This window comes from Lissotriton vulgaris, chromosome 1_1 (genome assembly GCF_964263255.1).
Source record: "Lissotriton vulgaris chromosome 1_1, aLisVul1.2, whole genome shotgun sequence".
NCBI classification, from domain to species: Eukaryota; Metazoa; Chordata; class Amphibia; order Caudata; family Salamandridae; genus Lissotriton; species Lissotriton vulgaris.
Genome location: NC_141685.1, coordinates 774,978,266 through 774,997,400, shown reverse-complemented (window position 1 = coordinate 774,997,400; position 19,135 = coordinate 774,978,266). Strand labels below are relative to the sequence as shown.

General features: G+C 42.0%; 1 protein-coding gene across 1 annotated transcript in view; it reads right to left on the bottom strand.

Moving 5' to 3' along the window:
- Window positions 1-19,135, bottom strand: part of HMCN1 (hemicentin 1) — a 1,183,532-nt gene that overhangs the window by 524,876 nt on the left and 639,521 nt on the right. The window contains exons 36-39 of the mRNA XM_086956029.1: window positions 14,361-14,484; window positions 8,710-8,811; window positions 6,349-6,525; window positions 3,887-4,038 (exon numbers count right to left, since the gene is read on the bottom strand). Coding sequence (XP_086812155.1) covers window positions 3,887-4,038; window positions 6,349-6,525; window positions 8,710-8,811; window positions 14,361-14,484 — 555 coding nt within the window. The remainder of the gene's footprint in view (window positions 1-3,886; window positions 4,039-6,348; window positions 6,526-8,709; window positions 8,812-14,360; window positions 14,485-19,135) is intronic.

Genomic DNA, 19,135 nt, shown 5'->3' with positions numbered 1-19,135 from the left:
GCTCACCTTTTGGGGCAAAACCAGTGTGGCTTCCTGCAGGAGGGAGGTAATACCTCTCTCCAGTGTAGGCTTCTATTGAGTCCTTTCCTGGAAGTCATTAGCACGTCTCCCCAGGAGGGCAGAAAGCTGTCTGCAGGACAGAAACTGTGTACAACAGTAAACGGGCACCGGAAACATTAGGCAATTCAAGTGGAAACTTTTAAAGTTGGATTTTGCCCACCAGTGACACTAAATTAGGTTTAATCACTAAATCAGATTTAAAGTACTGACTCTTTTGATAACCTTACAGTACCAACTTTAATAGACACATTTAGATGTTAGCAGGGCTGAGATTTCAGAGTTCAACTATGTACTTGCCAATGGGGCTCCTATCCTATCCACAGTAAAAACAACAATTTAGGGTTTTTACTGCTGAAACATATACAATTACATGTTCCCCCTTTTAATACACAACTCCCTGCCTTACGGCTCATTAGTTCTACTTTAGGGGTGACTTACATTCCTTAAAAAGGGAGTTTGGGGTTTTTAAATGGCAAAGTCGGGTTGGCGTACTCGTGGTGGCACAAACAGTGATGCAGTCCACAAGGGACACCTCAACTTAGAGGTCCTACTTCCCCCTAGTACCATATACTAGGACATACAAGTAAGTTGGGCTATGCCAACTGGGCACAAGCCAATTAAACATACACCATTTTAAGGGGTCAGAGCACATACATTGAATCGGGTTTAGCAGGGAAAGGACATTTCAGAGCCATTATACCAGTACCCAGTAGCCAAGATGGGGGTAAAAGTGGAAGGTAAACCAGCAAAAGCCTGCTTCATTAAAACCACATAATCACAATATCCCCCACCCATATCAGATGAAAGTCACTTTACCAGAGGATGTCATTTTAAATAAAGCAAACCTGTTGGCTTTGTCAAGGGGTCACCACATTAAAATATAAGGCAAGCGTATTAGCTATGTCAAGAAGTCACCACGTTAAAATATAGGGCAAGGCTATTGGTATTATTCGGGGTAAACCAGAGCACTATATAATCACAGTAAGCATGTTATGAATACTGCCATTAAAACCAAGGAACTCAGTTGTCAGGTGTAATAGCCATTGCAAGATTCATGAATAATCATTTGTAACTAAAGAACATTGAATAATGCACTATAAATCAATATAATATGTGACAAAAGTCTCTAGTCATACTCATTAGGCCGTATAAAATGTGGCCATAGGACCAGCCACTAGGTGTCTCTGCAGTTTGAAGCGGTAGAGAAAAAGCTTCTGCCCAGAGCAGGAATTGTAAAGCAAAAACTTACAATAATGTATAAAAGTCCCCTCCATCATGTATCCTGTGTCCTGGGAGACAATGCAATAATTTGCAATTCAATACCAAGGGGGTATCTGCTGGTCATTTCAGTTTAAATAGTCTTGTGAAGCTTCATTCTGCTTTATGAGAATCCACCCCAAACCCCAAAAGATAATCAATTTACTATGAAAGTTGTCATTGTTATGTAGACCAAACTACAGCTATCTACTGTTCCATATTCCTTAGTGTATATCATTTTAGTGCCAGAAGACACTGAGCTCATTGGCCCATTTTTGATCACTGGTAGAGGATATTGATCGGTCTGTAGCTCTGCTTTACCTGCATCAAAATATTAAACACTGCCAAAGCCAAGTCTTCACTGAGATTCCTAAGCATTTGAAGATACCTTCTCTTTTCCTTCTCTCTTAACGTTCTTGCAAATGGTGCATTTTGTTGATTTGTCTTCAATAATATAAATCCAATGTGAGAGGGACTGAAGGAGCTCCAGCTTCTCTCAAAACTCAACTCAGGACAGCGGACTGCTATGCCTCCTGTAGCTGCTCACAACATTTCATAAGTATGTGGGGTGGTGACAATGCCCCTTCTAGGAGCACCTGAAGCAGCAAACAACGCAAAACAGTCCTAAGCAGGCCATTATAAGCGCTTCCTCGCCGTACCAGCACATATTATACAAGCAGTTCCTGCCTCTTTGTTTATCTTTGCCAATTCTTCAAGCTGGGTGATCAAAAAGAAAAATCTTGGCAGGCTAAATGGACGGAACCCATTTGTAAAAATACGGCCTTAAAGGCACACTAGTATCACATAAGAATGCGATATTTAAGTGTAAAAGCACAACAAGCTAATCAACCAAACTTTTCTTTCTTTTCCTGCTCTGCTTGCTCGTCAAATTTTTCTTTTACATTCTCTGTTTCCTGCAGCAGGGCTTGTGAGCAGGGATTGTGTGCAGGCATCAGGTGGCATTAACAACATACAAATAAACTTCCGCAAACCTACCAGACACCTCCACTTACCCAGAGTCCTATGCAGAACCAGATACAGTAGTTGTGGCTTCTTCCACTATGCTCCTAAAGCATGGAAGGACCTGCTTCTGCATGTCAGAGCTGCCTCCTCAGTTCCTGAATTCTGCAAGAAACTGAAGACCTGAGACTTTATGTAGTCCCAGGCCTAGCTCAGCCCATATAGCTCCTACTTCAGCACCAGGATACCCTCCTGGTGAGAGATGCGCTCTACAAATAAACATTACCTACCAACAAATAACCACTAACAGAACAGAACCTTAACACCCACTAGATAGATTCTATGAATTAGCAGTTTAAGCCATGCAATAATGATTCATCCTGAATGGGATGATCAAGGGAAATGTCCTTTATCTAAGGTCCTGGAAGTTTCCCTTTGATAGTTTTGCATGGCGTTCCTTAATAATGCCTTCTATTTCTCATTACTTTATCCCAATGCAACCTCATTGAAATGTGGAACCCTCATCTGGTAATGGGACAACTATGTAGGTGTGTATCTTTTGGTATTTCTATTGTGTGAACCTATCTGGCTAGAAACAGTACAGTAGAGGAATCAAGCCTCAGTGGAGATACCTATAGGTCGAGGTCACTGAGAGCAGAGACAAAGGTAGTGGAAGGAGGTGCTGTTCTGATGCTGAAGAGGATGTTCCAGATCCTGGAGGCGTATGATGAGAAGGCGTATTGTCTTGTTTTCCTTCCTGTAGTATTTAGTCTCTAATTTGCCAATGCGGGAGCTCCTTGTCTGCCGTGGATCACCAGATATTTGATGAGAACTATCAGCGGATCTTTTGTTCATTTTCATTCCCTCAGTGATATTATGCCATGTTACGTTACTTGCCATATACATAAAGCATCAATAGACAGCTTAGATACATATGATTCAAGTGTGCCCTGCATAGCTGGTGATGGAGTATGAAAATATGAAAATGAGCTGATACACAAAGGTACAGAAAAGAAGTGTAACCTCATGTGCAAACCTCTGCATCGCACAATGAAGATCTCAATATTCATGGCATTTACATAGATTGATGAATTCTACTACATCTTATGTTGGTGCATGCCCCATACACCTTGTTCAGGAATCCAACCATTGGTTACTAAGTCAGTAATATTTTTTTTTTCACTGTCATTATTTCCTTCATCATAAAAATATTTCCACAAACTGCGTCCTCTATCTATATCAACCATGTCAAAATGTGTGGCACTTTCTCTCCTGCTTTGGACCTTCTGGTAAAAAAAAGTGTGGGAAAAGCTTTACAAATGTTTTGGCATATTTACAAAGTTGTTGCTCAACAGGTATTCTGCATATGTGCATTGCATTTCTCTGACCACTCCTTTGACACTGCCCTGGAAATGCTCATTGGTCTAATGTCAGTTCAGAATGATGTGTACCTTTATACTCATAAATCCCTCTTACATGTATTATGCTTTGCAGTTCATGTATAATTAATACATGTGTACATTTTTACTGTTTTAGATTGATTTATGACTCAGAAAACCCCTCTGATGCAGCATGTCGTTTCTGAAAATGAGTCAGATGGGCGCAGTACCTGGACTCCATTAGAAAATCCTGTCACTGGACGACCATCTTTCAGCCAAGTCAGGCTGGGGACTGGGATGCCTCGTGCTTCGCATTCGAGTCTCACGAGATTGTTGACCACAACTGCCACTGTGTCACTGCTGCCAGAAATGGTTGGAGGAACTGTTGAAGGAAACAAAAAAAAGTTGGCGAATGTAAGTAAGTGGGTTCCTATAAAACAGTCTAGCTGCCTCATCTGCACGTCTCAGGATTTTGTGCTCATCTAAAGATGCCAACATGAGGACTTCAGAATTAAAGCCTCAATAACAGTGGACACTCCTCTCATTATCTGCTAAGGTGCACCAAGCCTTCTGAGACTGGAGCTAAGACGCTCCAATGGAACATTGGCAAAGAGAGCGTGGTAGAAACTTCTTATTCTCCTCTACTGTGCCCATCTACGAAAACCCAGATTACTGCTTGTCATTTCACTTTAAATAATCTTGTGAAGCTTCATTCTGATTTATGAGAATTCATCACGAACCCCAAAAGGGCATCAATTTACTATGAAACTTGTCTTTGTTATGTAGACCAATCTAGAGCTATCTGCTGTGCAATATTCCTTAGTTTTACAGCCAGAGGGCACCAAGCTCATTGCCCCATTTTTTGGTTACCAGTAGAGGATATTGATCGGTACAAGCATCTATAGCTCTGCTTTTACTGGCCTTAAAATGTTTGACATTGCCAAAGCCAACTCTACACTGAGATTCCTAAGCATTAGAAGATGACTTCTCTTTTCTCTAACGGTGCATTTTGTTGTTTTGTCTTCAATAATATAAATCCTATTGTGAGAGAATGCATTAATGAAGGAGCTCCAACTTCTCTCAGAACTCAGTTCACAGGTGATATCAGAATTAAAGTCTCAGGGGGGAATTGTCGGTAAGCATACTCTGTTGCATCGGCGACAGAGTATTCTTACCGCTTATATGATGGACTGCCTTTCGAATTTAGATGCGGGTGGACCTCAAGTGTAACTATGCAAAGACTACTCCATCTCTGCCATGGTTGCATTATCGGACGGCGCAACGAGGTGGGGGTCTTCAGAGGATGATCTCTTTGTCTGCTCACCTACTTTAGATTGGCAGACATGCAAGTCAGTTGTCCCTCACTGACAGGAAAACTCTGGCAGTAAGGACAGTGTAAACTGTCTAATACTCCCCTCACATTTGGAGATAACTCCAATTGTGAGGGGAGTATTTTTTTAAAATATTCATAAAGAAAATGTATTTCAGGATTTTCTTTTTGGAAATAAAAGAAATATGAGTTTGATGGAAAGCAAACTGTGGCCGTAGCTAATCTAGTACCATAAAGAAGTCGCCATACTGTCTGACCTCCCAGGGTACTTGAGCTGTGTGGGGCTCAGCACTTCTGAGCATAAATAAGTTGCCTCTGGGCAACACAAAAGACTATAAACTTCCCCCATCACCGACCTATGGATACTTCTTCAGTTTGATTTATATTATTACAATTATGCCTCCAACAATGTGTCTCTACTAACAATGATTTTAGCAAAAATCCTCTAAATAGTATCGAACTTAGGGCGTACTAAGCCATTTAGCAGTTGCAAACCCTGCGATTCACAAAAGCACAGGGTTAGCTACACCTAAAAGGCTTTTAATTATTCCTAAACTTGTTGTGCGATTCAGAAAGTGGTTATTGATTCACAAAAAGGGATTAGAAATGCACAAATACATGCAGATTAGAAGGGCATGTGAGGGTGTCTCAACCAAATTATTATTCCCAATGCAATGTATTAATGGTTTGCCACCACAATTTAGATTGCAAACCATTGAAAAGTTACTGACTTCTCAAAGGAGGTGGTAACCCATTTGCAAATGGAAGAGGACCCTCGAGCCCCTTCCCCTTTGTGCATGCTAAAACAAAATGTGTTATGGAGTAGGCAGTGGCCTGCCAACACTCAAACTTAAAAAAAAGAAAACTTTTTTTTAAAAGAAGCCCATTTTCCTTTAGAAACATAGCCTGCATATAAAAAAGGTTTACTTTATTTAAATGTGATCACAGAGATGGTGGTCTGATGTCCCCAGCAGGCCTCCATCCCTGTTATGGCATCAGAGTAAATCGCAACTTGTGACCTACCTCATTAGTGTTCATGAGATGGGCCAGATTGAAACCCTCTCTGGGCAGTCTTTTTTCAAACCCACCTAGTAATGCATTGGGCGGGTTGCAGCAAAGTTTCGCAAATAGTTGGTGTGCAATTAGTGACCACTTTTTGCAAGTTTACATTTGGTACATCTTAACCCCTTCGATGCTCATGACGAGCTCAGCTCGTCATGAGGCACAGTTGAGCTGTGCTGATGACGAGATGAGCTCGTCATGAATAGAGGAATTCATAAAATGTTAGCACACGAGGGGAAAACCATTAGCAGCCAAGGTGTTAATGTTCAAACAAACGTATGCATGCTTTTTGCAACTCACCATACACCTGAAGACTGTACAGGAGATCTGACTGGCCAGCTGCATTGACGGCAGAACATTTGTAGATGCCAGTGTCGGTAATCTGAGCATTTTCAATCCGAAGGATTTGGCCTCGGTTCACAACGCTGACTCCAGCGGTGTTTGTGACTGGACGGTTTTCTTTAAACCATGTGATAGCTAAAATGGGACAGAAGCGTTAATGCATGTATTGAAAATGCTGTGTTTAAATCTACCATGTTCTGTGCTGGGGCTCGGTAATAAAGCCGATGCAGTTTGATCCATCCACAACTCTTGAGTCCCTGGATTCAAATAACTCAGAGGATAAGATGTAAATCTAGATATTGGATATCTTGCATAGTCTCAGAAAGGCCTACTGCATGCCGTATTTTCAGAATATCCACAAAATACATATTTATATACACTGGATCTTTTTAAACTCACTTCCTCAATGATTATCCTGAAAATATGGCATGGGTCAAGAACTTCTGAACACCCCTGCTCCACTTGCATGGGGCTCAATGTTTTTGTGTCTCTGTTGTGGAATAATATCTGGTTTGTACATAGAACTCTCTTAGGTGTAGAGAAGCATATAAACAGTTCAAGTAACTATCAACAGAGTACTGGGTGAAGTTGCACCACAATGGTCCGAGGGGCCCTCTGCTTCCCAAACATGACTGTAGTTCATCATCTAACCCATGAAGTAGGGGGGCTATTTTTGTTTGATTGCTCCATGACCCGTATGCATGCTTGCTATGCTATATCATACAAAATGTGCAAATTATGTAAGAGGATGCCACAATGCACATAACTGTCACAGGAGAGCGGAACACTAGAATCCTAAGTGCTGAAAAACACAAGAAAAGGGCAAGTCATGAAATCAATAGTGATCTAATCTGTGGCCCTCTCTTCATATTACAAGTTGATCTTGAATACTTTGGACTAAATCAAAGTTCTTCCTCCTCTTTTAAAACTACATTTCTTCAGTCATACTGTACATAAATTTCCACTAAAGCAAAACACTCCACACATCAGAACCAAAATGGCCACTACTTTTAGTCATAGACCTGACTTTCAGAACACACAATTAGGATTTAAATCATCACTTGAAGTGACCGCTGATGATTGGGTCACAACACAATTGCCTGTTCGCTCACGAACTATAACCAAACAATGACCACAAGCTACGCCAATCTAAAATGCAACCAATTCCTGACCAGACAGAACGATTATTATGGATTGGAGTCCAATCTTTTAACATGTTCCTTCAAATTTTTTTAACTCCTGTTGTGCCCTGTTCTTTCTGGTGAGCACTAGTGAAAACATTTAAAGGCCGTTTTCGTTTTTTTCGCTTATGATAATCGTAGTACAGGCTTAGGTCTGAGAGATGGGATTCCAGGCAATAAACACTATTATATACAATTTCAAACACCATCCTTTTCTCTCTCTGTATCAGGCATGTTAAAATGGTGTGCTGCAACTGGTAATGGTTCACTAAAATATTATTCAAAGAAAGAAAAACTGCAATCTGGCACCAGTCGGAACAATTACCATACATTAACACACCAATCACAAGACACTATAGTAAATATAAAAATCTATGATTATCTTTTGCAAAACACCCCACTCATTTTCAAGTTTTTATACATAAAATATTTCAAATTAATTACACAAATGACAAAGAAAATAATTAAAATGGGCAGCACAAATATCTGCTCTGAGCCAAAAAAAACCTGAAGCATTTGTTGCTGTCCAGTTAAGTAACTCCTCCAAAGGTACCGATAGTTTAGATAAATACATATCACTTTTCTTTATGCGTTCCTAGAGAGAGAGGTGGGGCTGATTGGGAGCGAGATTCTTGTAGAAACTCCTCCCCTCCATTGCCCGATGCTGTGGACATATAAGGAGGCATGCAGAACCTATTGACGCATCAAATGGGTTTAGTGCAATTCACTGCATATTTACCTCATCAGGTTCTCTTGAAAGGGACTGAATCAAGCAGGGTGGCATTTTTCCCGTAGCACAGGGAAAACTAGACACTAGAAAGGGTGAAACTCGCCTGACACATGAGAGAGAGAGAGAGAGACAAAGCACGTACACATTCCCTTTTTATCATAAACATGCAGACAATCTAGCTACTAAGGTGAGGTACCTCCGTATATTGGCCCAACAACTCACTCACCCAATGTTCTACAGCAATAGCGTATAAAAAACAGGCAGAGTTTGAGATTGTTCAGGGCAGGTTTGTGAAATACCTAGCTTAGGTTAAAAACAACTCATGATTTGCGGTAAGGCACACCAGGTATAGGTAAATTCATCAACGGATTGACAAGAAATTTGAGGAATGTATATAATGGCACCTACCAGGAACAGGATTCCCAAATGCTATACACTCAAGTTCGATAGGGTTATTCACAACCACAGTTTCATTCTGCATTTCCTCAGCCCCCTCGATACTGGGAGGTTCTGCAAGAAGGTAATACAAAAACATCAGGGCATGATTGATGCTCATACTCAGGATCAGCCTGGAAATCAAAAAATATTCAAAACAACCCACACTGCAGGATGAAGAAAGTCAAAGGGAGCCCATCCAGCTCTGGAAGAAGCCCTCTAGCCTGCAGCCCAATGGGAAAAAGCCAGTGGCGGAATGGCCAGTCCAGTCCTTCTCATACTTACGAGCATAGCTGGAGTGGGACGGTTGGCAGTGAGTGACTCAACTTTAAATCATTAGCATCCTTATAGGTAAAAACTGCCGGAGGTAGATCTACACTTAAGATTTTTATGCATCTTATTTGAGATGAAAGAAATTGGAAACCAATGGATTTGCCCAGAAGAGGTCTGTGTCTTTTAACAACACTTATTCCTACAATAATTTGGACGCTACCTTCTTGTACTTAATGACGCTGTGCATGTGCTCAAATAAGATCCTATATATCCTCAAATATCTGTTGTCTGATTCATATCAAATGACAAAAGTCAAAATTGCCAAGCAGATTTAACATGAAAACATGTTATTGTTGCAGGTGGCATACGTAGTTACAGGATTCCCCGCAATAAAAATGGGGGCGAAAAGCCCAGAGGAACTTTGATCTACCATGGTTTTCAATCTAGCTAGAAAATCACTATTGTAATTTAAAATACTTAAATAAAATTGAACAGTTAAATCTTGTGGTAACAGTAACAAAATTTAAACAGTTAAACAGTATTGAAGTTTTCTTTATTTTCCGGTTTGTTCTTTGAGTTTGAAGCATTTTTCTATTTGTGTTTTTTTAGAATTGTTAAAATGTCATCAAACTCTGTTTCCCTGCTTCCAGGCCCTGATTTTTGGGAGTTTAAAAAAAAATAATGTAACAACTTAGGAGAGTTATGATGCTCCCGCACCCATTTACTTTGTTGGCGCCATTTTAGTGCTTTTATCACTATTGCATTCCCTCCGTTATATTAGATAACCATCAATGACATGTTATTTTGTATTTCTCCTGCCAAATTTCCCCACTTTCTCCCACAAAATAATATTCAATTTGATTATAACATTTTCCTTTTGTATGTATTTATTTGTTTGTTTGTGTATTTAGGAATGTTATATATTGCTACATGTCACTTTGAAGTTTACTTAAGTTCAGAATGTAAATCCAAGATTTTGGGGTAAGATGTGGGGCATGATTCTGATTCCGTATTCCTCACTAATCAGTGGTCCTGGACAGGAGACCTGCTTTTAGCTGAAGTTCCTCTCTGGGCCTGACTGTTTCATCTATGTAAGAGAAGCGTGTACTGCTGCATTCTAGACCTTAGATTGCTTGTCTGGCATTTATTGTACATGCCTACAGGCTACAGGCAGTAGAGAAGTAGATAAGGTTGAACTGTCTAGAGGTCAATGAAGACAGAAATACTACTAGTTTAAGTTTTGAAACCACTGTGGCATTACAGTTGTTTGTTCAAGTTCTCTGGGTGAATGTCTTAAAGAAGAATCTTGCAAACAAACCAAAAATATTGGTATATAGATTGAATCTTAGCTTAATATGATCGAGCAAATGAATGCAGTTGTGAGCTCTGGCTTGTATTATCTGCACTCGTTGAAGAGAGATTTTCAACTTTTCCCTTTTAAACAAATAATTTTAAGTATAAGCGCCTTAAGTGCATTAGAATTAATGATTTTAATGCTTTATACTTTGAATTCCCAGAGAATTAAATTTGCAGATTACGGCTTATTCAGAATATTTATGCTGCTCGTTAGATGAGAGCACAGCTCGCCTGCACTAGAGAGTTTGCATTAGGTGTCAATTAGATAGTGCATTTTTTTGAAATCTTTGTGCTTGGTTCGAAAACGCAGGAATAATCTTACACCTACCCCTCTGTCTAAGCACTTGAGTATCACTGTACCCGCCACACACTTGGTACTACTGACCAGGCTCTTTCATCTATCCCTAAAGTCAGGCGAGAGAAGATTGGTGGAAGGGTATTCTTAATGTCTCTCACCTTCGGAAATTCATCTGGATCCATACATTTTAAAGTTTAGAAAAGCTCTAAATTCTGATAGTGTACATGTCAGTAATTTTAGACTTAGTCATACAAACTGACATCTACTGAAATGCCACGATGCATTACAAAACCTGTTACAAATACAAAATCTAACATACATACACTTTGTATATTACTAATGATGCTTTATAATGCACTATTTTAAGGTTAAAATGTCTGTACTTGGGTTTAGGGATGTCTTTTTTGTGTATTGAAACTCTGGAAGATGGGGAGAAACTGAAAGTTAATCACTGATATAACAGGTCTCTGAGTTCATGGCAGTTCACTGACCCAAAAGAGTCTGCCTGTTGACCCGGGCTTCATGCTCGCAGAGATCTGCTGGCTCAGTCTGTTTAGTTAGGAAAATGTCTCAGGGACCATACTGCACTACTACCCTCCATGGGCCATTAGTGTTTATTGGAATGTTAGTCCAATAGGCAAACAAGCCTCACTCATATAAAGAAATTCAGTCTACAAACAGACTGGCCTTCGTTTGGAATGTTCACCCCAGTCATTATGTTTTATTTCTTCCATTTAACATGAACCTTTACACCCTTGCAGGCCAGGCTTAACAACTATCTAGTTATGGCATGGGTGAACTTTAAGAAAGAAATGCATGTACTGTTTTCACAAATATTTTACTACCATTTGGCAAATCTGCTTGCACTTTGGCAGATGCATGGCTCATTCATCTTCAGTCCAAACTCTGTTCAGATTGGTGAAGGAGAAATGGGGCAAAGTTACTGGAGCAATTCAAACGAACCACTGCACATTTTAAGTCCCATAGAAATGTATGCTCGCCGCTACAGCAAAAATGCTACTTATTAAAACAAAATCTCTCTGAAATCCCCAGTTGATCAGATGTTAAGGTTACAAATAAAATTAGCCATGACATAATCAATAAGATGACTTGACCAGATTGGGGGCAAAGAGGCAGAGCATAGGGCCTGTGTCCAAGGTCTGCTGGGGTTAGTGTAGGACATGCCCAGTAGATTGCAGAGGAAGTGGTTTTAAATGAAGGGTCTTGTCAAAAGACAGGCCCAACAGTCACAGCCCACAGCTGAACATCATGTCATGTGGAGTGCATTAAGACCATGCTGAGGACTTTAGAGGTTAGACTCTGCAAGTCCTGCACTAAAAAGCATGAGTAAGTAAGTAAGTAAGGCAATAATGTATTGTTTGGTTAATAAAAACATTACAATTTAAGCATAGCAGCAAGATTCATAATTAAAAAGTTGAAGAGCATTTCTTAATAAAACATTTGTTCCTTGTGTTAAAATAGACAGAGCAATGATCAGTAATTATTATCAAATACATTGAGTTGGCGAAATCTTTGGTCTTTAGATCAGACATAGATTATTCCTCTTGAGGTAATTAGATGTAAAAAATTCTGATGAGTTAGGTACCTGTGCAAGATTTTGGCAGTGCATTCAGTGTAGACGAGAAACTTAGGTCCTGGGGAAATGGACTTAAGCCCTGGTTGCTTGCTAGCTTCAGTTGTCCAACACTATTCAGTATTGCATAGCAGCTTAGTAAATACATCCTCTAAGGGCTAGTTCAGTGTGCTAACAATAGCAATATTTGTGCAAGGGCCATTCTTTATCTAAACGCTTTTACGTAAGGTGCCTAAAGAAGAATTGAGAAGGGGATAGGGATCAAGGAAACATATTCCAATAGTTAAAATGTCAATGTTTGGGTATCGGTAAAAAGACAACTGTGCAATACTCGATTGATATAGAAACAGCGGCGATGGTGTGTTAATGTTGAGTGTTGTGCTCCAGCTTATGTCTTCCGTCAAGAGGTTGACCAGAATGTTTGTTGTTCACTGAGAAGTGGCACTGTGAGAGTCTTTTGGTTGCAGTGATAAAGATTGCTACTCACTAAAAGCATGAGGCATGACCACTGGGTTCCTGGGGTAGGGTCTTAACTGAAGGGTGCGGCTGATGACCAGGGCCTGAAACAGGTGCTGATTACCATGGTTATATGTCTAAATATTATCTGACACGAATATTGTGTTCAAAATATAGTTTACAAAAACAGTAGATGCTGATTTTCTATTAGCAAATTAAATGTGGAGATATTTTTGTAAACTGTATTTAGGACACCATATATTTTTCAAAAATATTCTGGTGTAATTCTGCTGCTCCTGGCTTTAATGTAAGCTCAGTGGACCATGGGAGTAGGGATGATGAATCCCGAGCTTTTGTGGGGGGCCTGGTCTAAAGTTCAGGCATGCACTTATAGCCCAATGGGCACAGTTGTAGACCAAACACAGCGGCCTCTTGGTATAAAAGAAATGGTATAAAATAACTGAATACAGGGCTTGATTAAGGCTGCCTGGACCAGCTTCTCGCCTCAGAATCGTTTTCAGTAAAGGGTACGTCCAAAGTCATTTCCAGTGTTAAGATTCCTAGGTACAGCCAAGTGCTAAGTGCAGTGAAATAGGACTTTGACTGTGGTTAAAAGGCTTCTGTGACGCAATTGATGATGTCAATGGCGATGTGATATTTGATATCTCCAGTGATGTCATTTGTAATGTCGCAAGTTTTAGCCATGTGTTGATAGTTCTTTGGTCAATGTGGCAAACAGAAATATGCTTAGCATAGCTGTATTCCTTTGCTATTGAACCATGTCCAGATTTAGCAAAAAGTGGAGGGAAATTGTGTACTGGCTTTCTTGGAGCAGTCCTTAATTTTGCGATATGATCAATGTACTAATAGGTCAGATCACATACCGAAAAGTAACTGGGGGTCGCAGAACTGCCTTTTGTACATTAATTAGGCAGGTTGTTATTTGCGACTCAGTGTAATTGGCTACAAACACAAGAATGGCGGCCTCCAAAGAACATCGGACCACCATCCTTGTGTTTTTATTTTCAGTTGAGATTTTTTTTTTTTTAAAGCAGTCCATGTTCTTTAAAGGAACCAATGCTGCTTTTAGAAAAGATAAAAGCTTCCCATTTGGGGAAACTTTGGGGGAGCAAGCTATTATCCTGATTCCTCTGAGGGTGCCAACACCATTCACAAAGGGGAAGCCTTTCCAAAGGAACACTGTTTCCGTGCGCATTAGTTCCCACCCCCATTGAAGTGTCGGTAACAATAGATTGGAACTGTAATTGCGATTGCAAACAGTTGATACGCACAAAACTGAATTGCAATTGGGAAGAAACGCCCCTTTCACATCTCTTTTTAATTGTGTTTTATAGGTTGCTAAACCTATTTTATAAGGTAGAATGCATTACAGACTTGCAACATGGGTTTCAAACATGCAAAAAAAGCCAATCTCTGGGTTTGTGACTGCAAACTTGTTTTGTAAATCTGGCCCAAAAGTCTTTCATTATAAGAATAAGACTTTCAGCTACATGGCATAACCACCTGATTACAAATTGAATATAATGTTATAAAAACTCCACTTAGGCTTTCAAGGATTCACTGAAGTGTGCACTCCACAGTCAAGGAATTCTAGGGAGTGACCAAATGGATAGGAAAAGGTGTTACCATGTACATGCAGCTGGATATGTTGCTGGGCTTCTCCAGCAGCATTGGTTGCCACACAGGTGTACCTTCCAGCATCTTCCAGCAATGCTTTTGCAATCTTCAAAACACGCCCTGAGGATTCCAACTACTCCAGAACAAGAGAAATGGGAGAGAGTTATGCCTGATATTTAAGTAAGACTTTGATTAGTAGGTAGTTTGTACCAGAAACTGCTTCTGAATAGCACACAAAATAATACAAATAGCTAGTTTTATAAGAAGACATAAAACTTATATACATCATGCTTATGTAAGAGGTTTTGTCATCAATCTTAATCCATTGGTCTGTTCACCTGTCCTTCATATTGTGCTTCCACCCAACACAGCATACAGCATGAGACATTAACTTTCTAGCACTCTGAGTGACAGCATTGTGGGAGATCCCTTGTGCACAACGGCAAAATAGAAGTCCAATTCTGTGCCAGGGATAGAGGGACAATACTTTACTTTTCCAATCCGTTTTCCTTTTTTTTTAACCATTCTTTTCCATTTAAAGTATGTATCCAAACGAACCTTTCCTTTTTGCAAATCAGAATCATATTTTTCTGGGATGTGCATGTAAACTCGCCTCTAAATACTCCTGGCAGCTAGGAAACACCCATACTGTTACATTAAATAATATATGCAGTGATTATTTTTTTTAATCTAAAAGTTTTAATGTAAGCAAATGACTGCCACACTTAGTTGGTGGTGTTTTCTTTTTCTTTCTTCTTTTTTAAATTTTCCATTTATACACTGGCAATAGAAAAAAAAGTTAACATTGCATAGGCGTACCCAGACCAGGCCTTTTGGTTCTGCCGAAGCTTGCTTCTAATGCCGCTAACAATAAAGTCACAGACCGACGTAACTTTGTTTCTGAGAAGGCCAACAATGTAGGCATTCTCTGTCATCCCCCCCCCCTCCAAATTGTTTCCTTTATGTATGACTGTGCACTGCCATCAGCAGCACCCCAACCACTTAGGCATGTGCTGGCCAGGTAACATAATTTCAGTTTCTGCCCTTTGTTATGCTGTCCACTCAGCCTGAGGATCCCCTCAGTGCCTAATTGGAGCAGGTGGTTTCCGGTGCTCGGCACCGGCACTTAATTGCCAGCATCGGCTCTAGTGACAGTCCACCACATGGTGCTGTCTGTCTACTTCTGAGATAAGTGCAACAACTATGCTTATTAAGTCAAACCGCATTGAAAATGAATAATATTAGCCTCTCACACCATTATTATAGCGTTGTATGGCCTGAAATAGTCTGAATTGTCGCAGTTGTAGGAGTGCGATGGCTAGGTGCTTTGGTGGTAGTATCATTGGCAGCACTGGCAGGGGCATTACAAATTAAGCACTGGGGCCCCACCTACTCTTGCAGGAGGTCAGTGTGTTATGAATCACAATACTAAAATAAATGCTTTATGCAACTGCATTCCTAGAGATTCTGGGCCCTCGCAAGTGGACATATTAGGCCAGTGTTGATTTATATATTGAGGTGGACACGAGGAGATCAATGTACAATCACCAGGCAATTCAGAATCTGGGCATTGAGAGTTCAACTAACCAAATGGAACTTCATTCAATGTTGCTGGGCTCAGGTGTCAGAAGAAATACCCCTTCTTCCATTTGATTTTAACTATAACAAGTGGCCCAAAGTGTTCAGTCCCTTGCTGACCTGAGCAGTGAGGTAATCGGTTGGGGGGAGTATTTGTTATGAATAACTTCATGCTCAGAGATAAAAGGTTCCACATTGGTCACTGTCATAGTGAGGAAAAAATTAAGGTAATTTTGGAAGAGGTAAGAAAGCATTGTTTTTCTTGGCATAGTGTTTAAATAAATTAATGCTACACTTAGATCAATTGCAGAGTCAATAATCAGCTCACTCCCCTTGAGGACGGAAAAACTCTTTCTGGACTGGCGGCATGCTGAAATCACGGTCTTCCCCAAGCCGGGCAGGCCTCCACATCAAATCTACTCATATCGCCCTATTTCAATGTTGAACATTGAGGCAACTTTATAGGCCAAAGCCTTGGCCAATCGTATTCTCCCCTATATGCCAGAAATGGTTCACCCGGATCCGGCCGGCTTTATGCCCCATCGGCCTACCAGCTAAACAACATCCGATGGGTGCACAATGCGGTTGCAGCCGTTGATCACCTCGGGGGCCCGGCGTCCCTGCTCTTAGCAGACATTGACAGAGCATTCGACTAGTTGGGATGGGCTTATCTGTTTGCTCTTTTGCAACGCCTAAACATAGGCCAACGCCTTATGTCCTATATTAAACTCTTATATACTGACCTTTCGGCCTCGGTCAGAATAGCTGATGCTGTATCCGAATCCCTACTCTATAGGATGTGGTACTTATCAGGGTTGCCCCCTCTCCTCATATTTATTTGCCTTAGCTATGGAAACATTAGTTGCATGGGTTCGTATCAACGCACAGGTAACAGCTTTGAATGATCGGGGGTGGGGTTTCGGATCGGATCGCTCTGTATGCACAAGTTACTTACCTTTGGTAACGATATATCTGTAAGAAACAGTAGTTAGTATTAGATTCCTTACCTTAGAATATCCCCAGGCGTCAGACTGGATCCGGAAACTTGTGCGAAGCAGTACCCCTGCGCGTAGGTAGGCGTCGTCTGCGGCTTCGCGTCCGTCGTCGGTGTCGTTGGCGCCGGGATGACGTCGCCGGAGTACTTAGACGCCGCCCTCGCACGCTGAAGTCAGTTCTTATACACAGCTTTTCCGCGCAAGAAATGCAGAGCCATGATAAAAACCAACACTGGTGCCATGAAACTAGGTCCCTGAAAGGGGATGACCTTAACCCTAGGTATCGGTTCGCAGAACGGGGAAGATGGGTGGGGCGGTAAGGAATCTAATACTAACTACTGTTTCTTACAGATATATTGTTACCGAAGGTAAGTAACTTGTGCATCTGAAAGAAACAGGTTAGTATTAGATTCCTTACCTTAGAATAGATACCCCAGCAATACCAACCCCGGTGGTGGGTCTGCGAACCAATAATCACACCAGAAAGTCCTGGAGGACGGAACGGCCAAAGAAGCCACCTCTCTGGACTTGGCTGTCCAGGCATTAGTGTCTTGCGAACGTGTGCAGCAAGGCCCCCGTAGCTGCCTGACAGATGTCCTGCAAGGGGACTCCCCGGCCCAGGGCAGTAGTAGCCGCCGTGGCCCCAGTGGAATGGGCCCGCAGTCCAACAGGAGGCTCCTTCTTAGCTAAAGAGTAGCATGCCTTGATGCACAAGACGACCCACCGAGAGATGATCCGTTTGTGCACGTCCCGTCCCTTCTTAGTGCCCACGTAACCAACAAAGAGTTGGTCATCCACCGGGAACTGGCATATGCGATCCAAATAGAAAGAGAGCACACGTTTTGGGTCAAGACGGTGGAGCCGCTCTTCCTCTTTAGAGGGATGCGGAGGCGGAAAGAAGGTGGGCAAAGTGATGGACTGCCCGATGTGGAAGGCCGTGACTACCTTGGGCAGGAAAGAAGGTCTTGTCCGCGACACAACCTTGTCCAGATGGACAGAAAGGAAGGGAGACTTGGATGAAAGAGCCTGGAGCTCACTCACTCTCCTGGCAGAGGTGATGGCAACCAGGAAAGCAGTCTTAAGGGTAAGAAGACGGAGAGGACAGTTATGAAGTGGCTCGAAGGGAGCGCACATCAGAAAAGTAAGTACAAGGTTCAAGTCCCACTGAGGCATCACAAAAGCAACAGGGGGGAACATATGAGTGATGCCCTTCAAGAACCTATTAACAACCGGGGACTTGAACAAAGAAGGCTGATCTGGTAGCCTTAAGAAGGCGGAGCCCTGCTGTGCAAGAGAAAGAAGGAAGAGGAGAACCTCAGAAAGAGGGGCAGAAAGGGGATCCACAGCCTTTGCTGTGCACCATGCCACAAGCTTGTTCCACCTGCAGGTGTATACCGACTTTGTAGAGGGACGCCTGGCTGCCAGAATCACATCACAAACTTCAGGAGGCAAGTCAAATGGCCTCAACTGTCGCCGCTTAAACTCCAAGCATGGAGGTGGAGACTGGACAGGTTTGGGTGGAGGACCGTCCCCTGGTGCTGCGACAGAAGGTCCTCCTGAAGAGGCAGACGAATCGGGGACAGACATGCTGAGTAGCTTGGGATACCAGTATCTTCGTGTCCAGTCCGGAGCCACAAGGATAACTTGGGCCAGGTCACGCCTGATCTTATTCAGCACACTGGGCAGAAGTGGTATCGGCGGAAAGGTGTACAACAGACCGCAGCTTCACTCGCGCCGAAAAGCGTCTCCGAGCAATTGCCGCCTTGGAAATTCCAACGCGCAGAACTGATGACATTGCACGTTCTCTTCTGTGGCGAAAAGATCTAACCAAGGCCTTGCGCCACATCCGAGTTCATACGCCATTCGTGATCCATCATGCACTGATGGCTGAGTTCGTCCACCCTGGCGTTCAGGGTACCTGCCAGGTGTTTAACCATCAGGGTCACGCCATAATGTTTCAGCCACTGCCAGAGGAGCAGAGCCTCCTGGCATAGGATCCACGACCCCACCCCGCCCTGTTTGTTGCAGTATCACATGGCAGTGGTGTTGTCCGTGAACACCTACACTACACTCCCCCGGACAGAGGGGAGGAATGCCTTCAGTGCAAGCCGGACCGCCTGCAGCTCCAAAAGGTTGATGTGGAGCTGGGACTCCGCCGGAGACCAGAGGCCTCTGATCTCCGCCTCTCCCATGTGGCCTCCCCAGCCCTGG